Source organism: Mytilus trossulus, chromosome 4, assembly GCF_036588685.1.
Source record: "Mytilus trossulus isolate FHL-02 chromosome 4, PNRI_Mtr1.1.1.hap1, whole genome shotgun sequence".
Lineage (NCBI taxonomy): Eukaryota > Metazoa > Mollusca > Bivalvia > Mytilida > Mytilidae > Mytilus > Mytilus trossulus.
This window is the reverse complement of record NC_086376.1, coordinates 53,944,249-53,956,693: the sequence shown is the minus strand read 5'-3', so window position 1 is coordinate 53,956,693 and position 12,445 is coordinate 53,944,249. Positions and strand designations below refer to the sequence as shown.

At 31.1% G+C, this 12,445-nt stretch overlaps 1 protein-coding gene across 2 annotated transcripts; it reads left to right on the top strand.

Annotated features, from left to right (window-relative positions):
• Positions 1-321: 321 nt before the first annotated feature.
• On the top strand, positions 322-10,234 carry LOC134715524 (uncharacterized). 2 transcript variants are annotated; one of them, XM_063577753.1, is made up of 6 exons: positions 322-444; positions 2,318-2,417; positions 3,084-3,292; positions 5,350-5,476; positions 7,926-8,132; positions 9,127-10,234. In XM_063577753.1, exons 2-6 carry the CDS (start codon positions 2,324-2,326, stop codon positions 9,258-9,260), a joined length of 771 nt encoding a protein of 256 aa, XP_063433823.1. In that variant the 5' UTR covers positions 322-444; positions 2,318-2,323; the 3' UTR covers positions 9,261-10,234. The 2 variants fall into 2 exon arrangements, with proteins under 2 accessions (XP_063433823.1, XP_063433824.1); XM_063577754.1 differs by having other exon boundaries at positions 383-483.
• The last annotated feature ends 2,211 nt before the right edge of the window (positions 10,235-12,445 follow it).

Genomic DNA, 12,445 nt, shown 5'->3' with positions numbered 1-12,445 from the left:
CAACTTGATTTTATTTTTAAATTTATAATTTTTAATAATGTAAAATCATAAACTATGTTTCATTTTAATTTATTGTGTCCGTAAAATTCATGCCTTTTATCTTGAATAAATATGAAAATGTGTGCACTCAAAAATTTAGTTTGTCCGTATACGTTCCATTGATTAAACATAAACGTTATAAACAGTTTATGAAAGCGTGACCAATAAGATACCAAAACACTTGTCCGTTTTGCTTGTGTGATCTTTTTTTCTAATAACTTGTAAAAACGCAATCAGATCTTCTTCTGTGGAATGAATTTCCATTTATTTATTTTTATTCCGCGATATGGGTCCGACTTCGAGTTTAGCAGTACATAATTTGTTTTAACCTGCGTTTCGAAACCGTTCATTTCATTGGTTGATATATTTAGCAGCGCCATCTTCAAAAACAACAAGCTAACAAGAGTAAGCAGGATAAAATTGAAAATTGGAAAATCAGTGAATGTACACCATTTAAATTTGATTTAACAGCAAATTTTAAGGATTTATTAATTTTTTAATCCTCCTGATAGAAATTCCTTTTTTTCATTTACATTTATTTTTGACAGTCCGTTCAAAAAAAAGTCAGACTTGCTTCAAAGAAAATACATTTTTATCAGGCGAAAGCAGGGTATTCTGTACGGTGCAGTCCGGTGTATCCGCGCACCTAAGACTTATGACTTCACTTCATTCAACTGATAAAACCAATAATTGGATAATTTTGTGTGAACACATTCATAACATACTTTTATTTCATAAAATCTTCTGTTTGTATGGTTTCATCCTTTAGATTTTGTGTAATGTGTGTCCAAAATTAGGAAAACCCCTGTTCTGAGAGTTCCTCCAATGTCTGGTGATTTCGCGCATGCCTTAAAAAAATAGCTTATTTGAAATAAAGGAAAGATTCTATACTACGAAATATAGCTCAGTTTGTACCAAACACACTTCCAAGGATGCAGAGCAAAAAATATTTCAATCTGATATTAATTTGACTTAAATAAAACAAAAATAATCTGATGATGTAATTTTTTTAATGGAAATTGGCAAAATATGGTAAATCACGGGATTGCAGTTATTAATTAATTCTTGAACTTATCAATTTTATTCTTTTTTATCCCTTCGGAAAGCTTAAACAATAACAAGAACGATTTTGTAAGTGTTACTGTGTTGATATGACGAAATCAGCTAATGCCCGATATCACGGGCCGCGCGGACACCGGGGACTCCACTGTAGTTCAAATAATTATGACGTCTTGAAAGGCTATTATAATTTTTTTCTTTGAAGTAAGGCGTTATAGAAAAAAATATATAACAGCTTTCAAAACGTCATAAGGCAGCAATCATTTGATTTTCTGGGGGGGGCTATGGTTTTTTTTGGAAAAAAAAGTTTGTTTCCAGTTTTTTTGGGGAAAAAAAAATTGTTTGTTACACCCTCAGCTGCCACTATATGTAATGGTAAAATTGAAAGAAAAAAATTGTTTTCGACTTGTCGCGAAAAAATAGATTGTTTTTCACGCGAAAAAAAAAGTTTGTACAGAAATAAAACTCTTAGCCCCCCCCCCCCCCCCCCCCCAGAAAATCAAATGGTTGCTGCCTAATTATTTGGACTAGGTATTCCGTAAACAAACAGGCCGGGTGAGCTACTGTTAAATGACATTTGTGTTAATAACTCTAACAGAAAAATATATTCATTAGTGTGTAGACCCCAAAACATAATAGTGACTACCATTAATGTATCAAACAATACTGATATAAAATTTTGAAGTCTCAAGTGGGTCTCACTGAGGTCTAAGTGTGACGTGGGATTTTTTGTAAGCGTGACACTAGTCCGAGGTTACTCTGACCTCCAACGGCTGTTTTGCCAGACAAGCTGGGGCCGTGGGACGTCAGAGCTCGTCCCATATCAAAAAGTGGATATTTGCCCACCCAAAATAGATGCTCTGCTTCACCGCTTCTAGTGCCGACGGACGGCCTTGGAATTATATAAATTGGGCATCAATCTGTTCGTTTTTCATTTATCTCTTCATTTACGTATGTTTCACCAACCTGCCAACCTTTATTTTTCCATATTTTAACAGTTTTCACAGAGACCCATCGATTACGACATTTTGACTAAGAACATGAAGAAAATAAAAAAATGATTGATTTTGATGTTAATTTTTTTTCAAACACTAGTAACAACAATTTTTCAGACCTCTTTATAGTTATGTTAAGTTCTGAATTACATTAAAGTAGTAAGCTTATATGTATTATATATTTTGCAAATATGATAATGTAAATTGTAATATATATGTTTCAGAATAATATGGCCTCCCTTGCTTTCCAACCATATGTTGATAAAGAGAATGCAGGATCATTTGGAGTCAGACCCAATAAAGGACAGATAGGTGGCGGACTAGGTAAGAATAATAAAAGTACCTTACATCTTAAACTTGGTTCATGAATATTATGAGTCTTAAAAATTTATAAAGTTGATCGCAATACGCATGAATCTGTCACTAAAGTAAACAATTATCTGATTGTACATGTTAAACACGTGCTCAATACGCATGCTTTTTGTTAATTTATTTACTATAAGGTGACAATCAGTAAACTTCGACTTTAAAACAGGGCATTTAATGAGCAGCCATATTTGTTAAATCATAACAGACAAAGAGAAGAAAAAATGACGATAAAACCATATATTTGCGTAAAAAATGATAAAATCGTGCACAGAGGACTTAGTTTATGATATATACATGCATTGGTTCAAGAATTGGATAGACATTATTTTTCACCACTCACTCGTTTCATATGACTTTAAAGTATTTTGAATGCATTGTGAAAACCAATATTTCATCAATGAAATTGCACTCAGATCTTCTCATAAATATCTTTTTACATGTATATTAGATACAAATGTTATTAAGTCCCATAAGAAAATTTAGTAGATAAGACCTTTCAACTTAGGCAATACACAGGCGTCAATTGTGGAGTAAAGGGGGTGGCGTCATGACAGCCAAAAGGTGTCATTATGAAGAAAAGTGTTAACTGATGAAATGCATAAATGTTCTAACATTTTTTAGGGAAGGTGTTCAACAAAGGTAATGAACAGAGTCTTGTCACACCTAGACGTGCACTGGGGGATGTAAACAGAGATCTAAAGGCTGTGAATAATGGACCTGGTCTAAAACCTATGCAGAAACCTTCAGGACTACCACTGCAGAGCAAAGGGCTTCAAATGAAATCGACTAACATACAGCCCCTGACTGGTCGATCTGGTAATATAATGCAGGTAATGGTAGATAAGGATAAGGTGCATTGGCTATGTAGAGTTCTTACTAAGAGGAGTTGGTGGTTCATGGACTCATCAAACAACTGTGCTATCACCAGGGTTTCAGCTAGGATTTTGAGGGCTTTAGTCACTTTTGCGCGTGACAAAATTCAGGCTTATTTTTTATAATAGCAAGGGGTCTTACCGTCTAGGATGTTTATATAACTAGCTATACATATATGTTTAAGTTCTTCAAGAACTAGTCTAGGATCTTTGAAGACTTTAGGATTGCTAATGTAGGCAGTTATTGTCAATATTGCATGAATTGACTGATGTGATGCTAAGTTATGAAGATAAGATCAGGGATCTAGTAATATGGTTCACAACTTCACTTCAGTTATTTTCAGGGCACATCCCTGATCAACAAAAGTTGTGTGCCTCTATTTTTTAAACTACTGCACAAGTCAAATGAACTTGTAATGACTTTTTCACTTCACAATCATTTATTTTCTTGAAAATACGTTTAAATATCTATTTGGAATCAATTTCTTTAATATTGGATAGAAGGATCTGCATCTATACTTAATGTGACGATTCTAATGACTGTAGACGTTTACTTTCGATTTTTAAACGAAATGAAATGAAAACGGGAAGTGACAATTAAATAATAATTTCAGAATAAAACCGGATTCATCTACGAACTTTCACGCATGAGCAATACATAGAACAGTAAGCACCTGTTTGCAAGTGAAAATATTTACGTTTTGAATAAATTTCATTCTTTTTAATCGAAGTTGTCGAAAGTTTTTGATGAATGTTTATGTAAAGTATGACAAAAATACGTTAAAATGACGAAACTACGACAAGCAAACTGCAAATTATGATCGTAAAGGAAATATTGAAAGTAAAATAAAGTTGAAATGTCCGGGAAGATTTATCAATTTTGTTCAAATGACGAAAATACGACAGAATTGTGATTAATGATTAAAATGAAATGCTGACTGACTGATTTAACTTAAATAGATTATTATGATGGTCATTTATGAGGTTTTATAATAATAATTAAGGGATTAGTGACCCATCTGATTGGCGATAGGCGGATTACTTGTCATCACAACTTTCAACACCTGTGGTAAACGTTAATTACCTGAGGGTCATAAACTTGTCAGAAACATAAAGACAGTTAGAATTCAAGAAATTTGATGTGTAAATATTTTTACACTTTCCAAATTTTAGTGACGAAATTGATATGAAATATTTTCGTCATTTCGAAAACCTTTTCGTAAAATACGAAAGTGACGAGCGCTAGCAAAATCACTGGCTATCACCATTTTCTGACTTGATGAGTGAGAGATGCTTGAATTTTTGTACATTTTTTCTGAGTCAAGTTTATCATCAAATCCAGCTGGTATACAAAATAAAAAAGAAATAGAAAATACTTGCAAATTCAAGGTCATTAAGAATGTAAACTGTTGTAGGATGAACTTTCTAGTGTAAAAAAATTCTGACTGGAGAATTTCAGGAAGTATCAAAAGTCATAGGTACTTTGAGACAGAACAACTTTTTTTTTGGCCCCTCCGTTTTTTCAAAAGTCTGTTTTTGTGTTCTATTAATTTCAATTATTTTAGCGTTTTTCTGTACATTATAAATTATGTATATTTGCTTTTTACTAAGTCTATCCATTCCAAGTTTATTATCCACAGCTGTTACTGATATATTATAAAGAGAGTCTCTATATTATAGTACAGTAGTATGATCATAGTGTATTTGCTGATAAATGTGAAAATAATTGTCTTGTCTCCCAAGTACTTAAAAAAATGATGTGTTATTTAAAAAAAAAAACAGTCATTAACAGAAGTCTTGTGGTTTATTTTTGTTTTTCTCTCAAAACGATCCAAACTGAATAATAAATTCACAGTTCATGCATATTAAGTACATTATACATTATCTGGCAGTTGTAATGATAGTTGCATGTATATACATGTATACAGATATTTTGAATGCTTGAAATATATTTCAGAAACTTTAGGTGAATGAAAACATGAGGAAAAAATATTAATGCTTGAAATATATTTCAGAAACCATCCATGAATGAAAACCTTAGGAAAAAGTCGATAAGTACCAATAAAGTTACAGTCAAAATAGAGCCTGTTCACAAAAGAATAGCAGAGGATATAGAACATATGCACATTCCTAAAGAAGAAGGTTGGTATTAAGTCTTGCCTGCGAATAATTAGGTGTAGAAAATATTTATATTTCAGAAGGTAGAAGAATTGGATGCTTCATACCTTGTATGCAGATGTCTTATGTAAAGAAGTTTCTGTCAGTCATATGTTAAATCTTATGATTCTGTGACTGATACAAAAAAAAATATCATACAAAAAACTCACTAATTATTAATAGGGTAACTGTTACCTATATTTGGTGTGCAGACTACTTGTAAGGTGTACATTTTCCACTCGAAGGTTTCATGTGACCATAACCTGATTTTCATGGTTCATTCATCAATGCTAAGTTTTCCTTGTTACATATGTACATAAATAAATATATACATATGGCAGATTCCATATAAGAAAGTGAAACAACTCCCATTTATAAGCATGTGAGACAAAAATCATAAGCAATGAACTTCTGTTTTTGAATACATGCTTTACTATTAAAAATAAAGACAATTTGACCAACAAAAAAATTATGAGCATCATCCTTTTTAAATAAACGAAGCCTTAAATGTTATGTTTCTGACATAAGATTTGACAGACTTTATTTTTTCTGACATAAGATTTGACAGACTTGATTATTTCTGACATAAGATTTGACAGACTTTATTTCTTCTGACATAAGATTTGACAGACTTTTATTATTTCTGACATAAGATTTGACAGACTTTATTTTTTCATACATAGATTTGACAGACTTTATTTTTTCATACATAAGATTAGACAGACTTTGTTTTGTCTGACATAAGATTTGACATACAAATTGAGTTTCTGACATAAGATTTTGACAGACATGATTCTGACATAAGATTTTTCATACATAAGATTTTTTGACAGACAATATATATTTTTTTTTTTTTTACTGACATTGGAAATCAAATCCTAGTTGAAAGTAATTTTTAAATCTCCTTGAAAATACTGCAGCCTAACATCCCACAAGATTTCACCTCAGATCAAAGAACTTTAACTGTTAGCACATTCAAATTTTTCAGACATAAGAAAACAAATTTGACAGATCTTATGTAGGAAACATATAAGTTTAAACTATTGCTTGATTAAAGTTAAATGAAAGAATCAACATGTGTTTTTTCTTATGCACAGCATGATTTACAGTTTTAAGTGGCATATATTGGAACCAACAATGATTTTGAAAGTTTTTACAGCGATGTTCCTCATAAGATTTATTGACAGACACTGAGCTATAAAGCAAGATATTTGAGAATGAAAAAAAATATATATCACAAATGTTTTGACTAAAAAAAGTAATGGATTTGGGAACAGGGATGTTTGAACAACCAGACTACACTAGTAAATACCAGTATACAAGTGTCAACATAAAGCATTGCAACACATAAACATTGTGTAAAAAAATGGGAGTTAATTCTGTCAAATTTTTTGCATTTTCTCAACTTGTTTTAATCATTTCTACATTAAAAAGAAACAATCATACCAAAAAATTATTTTTATAATTTCTACTAACATCATTATTCATCAAGATATTCACAGATTATCTTTAAAATAACAGCAACTATTATTTTTATTTATTTATTCATTTTGACAGACATTTTCATTTCTTACATGGAATCTGCCACATGCTTCTCAAATTTGTTCTATAAGCAATATAGGTCATGCATATTTTGATATGAACTGATTGTAAGGTGTACATGTCTGTCTGTCTTGCAGAGTTCATCTTAGCTTAACCTCATTTTCATGGATCATTTACAGACTTTATCAAATAAAATTCAATCAAGATAATAGGTAAAGCAGTTGAGATTTTTTAGCATGTGAACTCTTGTTTAGGTATTATAATGATAATTATGTTGTATATTTTTGTTAGACATTTGGTATATAATTTAGATTGTGCCAATGTATATCATTTGTATATGTATCTTCTCTTTTTTTCATAAAAATTTTGTCCAAACACATCATATCTTGTATGTATCAAAATGTCCTACACACTGAATTTGGTAATAAGAAAAGTCTTTACAAATAAGATCAGAATAAATGTTTGACTACTAGCTAAATATTGACTGGACTATACCAATGACAATACTTTAATTTTTATTTTAATCAGAGGACATACAGTCATGCAATATGATATTAAAGACAATGATCTGAAAGATTGGTGGATAATTATACCCCAGCTTTAAAAAAGGGGGGGTATACTGTTTTACCTCTGTCTGTCCGTCCCATGAATATTTTTCGTCACATTTTTCTCAGGAACTACAATACAAGGATTTCTGAAATTTGGTTTCAGGGTTTATCTAAGTCAGCTATACCGTGTGATGCGTTTTCAGATTGATCACTTGACAACTTCCTGTTTACCGAACACTTGCATATTTTTACACTATTAATATTATCCACTTGCGGCGGGGGTATCATCAGTGAGCAGTAGCTTGCAGTTTCACTTGTTACATTGTTATAACATTTATTTTTAGAGGATGATTTTGAGGACATTTGGCCCAAATCTGACAGAATAAGTACATACCTTAATAAGTTAGTACGTTGGAGACCACCTTGTTTGTTTGGGGAATTGCCTGACTCAAGTGACGAGGAAGAAGAGAAGTTAGAGAGGCAGAGGATGAAGGAGGAAGAGGAAAGAAAGATGGTAGCATCTTTGGCAAAATATTCAACACAAAAATCAGGTATGTTACATTTATCTTCATCTTTTAGAGCTACCAAATGTATATATGGCTTATTATATGGTGTCAGATTATGAATAAAAAAACGATGAAGGATTACACAGTAAAAAAGCCAGATTTATATTTTCTGTTTCCATCGGTAGCATCAACATTTAGAAAAAGATGTGATTAGGTCAGTTTAAGAGGAACAACTTAGGGTAAATAAATAATATATAGTATGCAGTTGTATAAGCAGCATTGCCACATTTCTTTTCTATGGAGGTTATTTAGCTTAGTCATTGTCTTATTTGTTAACTTTGAAACTATTGCACAGTTTTTAAATAGAATTGAGAATGGAAATGTGGAATGTTTTACAGAGACAACAACCTGACCAAAGAGCATTAAACAGCCCAAGACCAACAATAGGTCTTCAAAACAGCGAGGAAATCACAAAATTTATTGACTGACAGTTAAATCTGTCACAAATAAATAAAAGAAAGTACACAATTTAGAGAACTCTTAAGAATGTAAATTATGCACATTAGGGAATGCTGAAAATTGGAGGTTTTGATCACGTGTATCAGAATTTATATGGCTCTCTTCATTCAAGTCATTATTAATTGTCTGAGTATTTTGTACAATTTACATGTTAACGTACAATGTATTGCTACTTCAATTTCAACATTTGTATTAACTATCAAAAACATATATACAAATTGTGTGTAAACAGTTTTTTGCCATCTAATTTCAACATCACTACACAATTTTTATTCAATATGTAAGTAAATTGATTACTGGTATTGATAGCTGTTAAATATTTACCTCAAAAAATATTTTTCTAAAGAAAAAATAACTTGGTGAACTTAATTTAATAATTTGGGAAAAGTTGGTGTTGATTGATTCGTTGCATGTTTGACAGTAAAATGGGGAAAAAACACCTTTTTACAAAATATTTAAAAATCATCAGTTGAATGGCAAATGTACAATATTTAATGGTCTTTTCAATTTTCTGTTTCAGATTGTTCAGATGAATTTAGATTTGAAGATTTATTAGAACCAGAAGATTTTGAAGATGTTCCTCTCCCCTCAATATCTCTAGATAATTCTATAGACTTACTGCCAAACATTGGACCTCTACAACTCAAAGAATGAATGTGAACATACATTTACATTTTATTTTAAGAATTGCTGCAGAATCCATGATTTAGATATAATAGCAGAATATTTGATCTGGAATTGGGCATTTGTAATGCAATACTCAACTGATCTGCTAGTCGTGATGTAATAATAAGGTTGCTATGATAAATTGATAATTTTATATTACTACAAACATTACTGCAATGTATATATTTAATGAATGTGTATAGCTGTGTCTTTTAAGTGTGGAAGTGAGTTTGATACAGGAAAAGGGATGAAAGTAGATAGGTTTAAGCTTTAATTATGATATGTGTATTACTGTTGTCAAAATTCTGTCCTGTTGATATGTGTGACATTTTTAGAGACTAGTTTTTATTTTATTTTATAGTTTATCAACTAATTATGCCTTGGCAGATATTTGGCTGTCTCCTGCCATTAACTTGTGGAAAGAATAATTTCCAAATTAATAGTTTTTAATAAATTAAAAAAAAATGCCCCCTCTTCTGCTAATTTTTTAATAGATAAAGGAATAATGAAAACAGTAGTTTGTTAACTCAACATAGGTTTGCAAATTCTGGTCTATCACTGTGTTTTTACATGAATTTTACATACCAAAAGGGGTGAATTTTTCCACACACACAATGGGTTGCCACTATAAAATTACATCTCATGTTGCATACACGAGCGAGACAGGACAACATTTACTGGATTGTTTATTTATTGAATAATGTTGAACGAGTAGATGTAATAAACTTAATTTCAAAACTTCTATAGCTGCTTCAGTGATAAATTGGGCAAAAATATGAAATATTCTTTGAAAAAATATATTTTAAAATTATCTCTTTTGAACAAAGAAATGTTTGTATAGTTTACTTTTACATGGTTTATTTTCACTGTCTATCATTTATGTAGTTTTTTTTCTTTCTTTTTTTAATACACTTGTAAAGTTGTAAATAGTATGTAAATTTATAATAAATAATAAAAATTAAGCTGATTTATTTTATTTTCCATTTGCAAATAATATATTATTGCAATTCATAGACCAGATTCAGTAGGAGCAACGTTGTAGTGATGGTTGCATTTTAATTATAAGTTTAAGTATTTTTTATAATTGGATAGTATATTATTTTTTATCCATGGTTTTAGAGGCATACATCATCATGGGGAGACTAAAGTGAGACTAGTATTTTAGAGTGAATATAAAAAAAGAAGTTGTTGTATGATTGCCAATCAGACAACTCTCCACAATAGACCAAAATGACACAGAAATTAACAACTATAGGTTACCGTACGGCCTTCAACAATGAGCAAAGCCCGTACCTCATGGTCAGCTATAAAAGGCCATGAAATGACAATGCAAAACAATTCAAACGAGAAAACTAACATACTTATTTATGTACAAAAATGAACAAAAAACAAATATATAACAGATAAACAAACGACAACCACTGACTTACAGGCTCCTGACTTGGGACAGGCACATAGATAAAGTTCTTTTATAATTCAAAATGAAGGTTGTTACAAGAGAAAAAAATAATTAACTTACAAGATCTTCAAAAAGGGCAGCATAACTGAAATTGTCAGTTGTTTCTAATAGGAGTAATCATAAATGGGTATTTTTGTACCTCTTTTTGTAATTTGGGCAAAAATTGTCAAAGACAGACCAAATATTATCAGTAATACTTAACAGCTAATTAGTGATTTTAGTCAGGAATTATATTCTAGTTTACAATCTTTGGAGAGAGTCTATTGTTGAAGATGCACAGAGCCTCTAGTTCTAGGGAACTAAAAATCAGATCTTTATGAAATTCATGATCAGTTTTCATTCTTTACAGTATGATGTGGTTTTAGATTCATCAATTTCCAATTTCCAGGTACTGTGGATTCATTTATTTTCTTGGGTATCAATTTTCGTGCATTGCTGAATTAAAGCTTGCATATTCGTGGATATTTGATTTCGTGGTTTTGCCAATCTCTGTATACCAAGCCTATTGAAAATATGATATTCGTGGTTCACCTGTACCCATGAAAACCACGAAAATTGGTATCCAATGAATAATAATGAATCCACAGTATCATAATACTTCAACGACTAATAGTTGTCTCAGTATGTACTTGCATACAATGGCCATATATGATATTTTTCTCATTTATTTGTTGGGAACTACAAATAAGATCTTCCTGAAATTTGATATCTGTTATCATACCATCATTCTATACCATGATGTGATGTTTCAGATTCAACAATCGTGAATTTCCTGTTTTCTGAATTTTTGAAATTATAATGCTTGAATTTTTCTTTTCATTTTCTCGGGAACTACATATTTAAGCTTCCTTAAACTTGATATCAAGTATCAAGTGAACATGCTTTATCATGTGATGCATTTACAGATTTATGGGTCATGGATTACATGTTAACAGATTTTTTTATATGGGAATATCATAAATGAGCCATGGCTCATAATTTTTACTTGTTTGAAAACCTATTTCCAGTAGATTACAAAACAGCTTTGCTCCTAGGGTAAATGTGATTATAACATTTATTGGAGAGATTGATATACATCACTGTAAGTCAATGGAAAGGTACTATCAGTTAAGTGTTATTGGCTCTGCAAGAGCGCTCAAGTACACATACCTATCTATTGACTAACCAATTAAGCATATATTCACAACTCCAGTACCGGGTAATCTTAAAATTCATTTGTCTATTGGCAGACTAGTTGTTTCACAGGTGATTGTTAAAAGGAGTCAACTAAGTTTGGTGTTTTGTAAATTAATTACTAGTGTATCACAACTCTCATATATGTTGAGTTTGTGACCGATTTACCAATTACAAATGCAGCAAACACGAATAGGAAACTTGGCAGATTTTTTGCAAATGAAAAGAAAAAAAAATGGTGAATTAAAAAGACCGTTAACTCCAATATTATAAGGACAGTAGTTGCTTATGTAGGTACATGTATTGAGATAAAGAGATGTTTATATTATACTTTATTCAAAGGACATGCATTTCTCAGATGATTACGAAATTGGCAGAGTGACATGAGAAATATATTTGGTATAGGCTTCTTTGCAAGATCTACATGTCTGTCAGATAGGCTTCACCTGACCTTGACCTCATTTCTTGATCAGTTGACAAGTCCGTTATTCAGACAATATAAGCAATAGGTCAACTACATTTGGTGTTCAATTGAGACTGG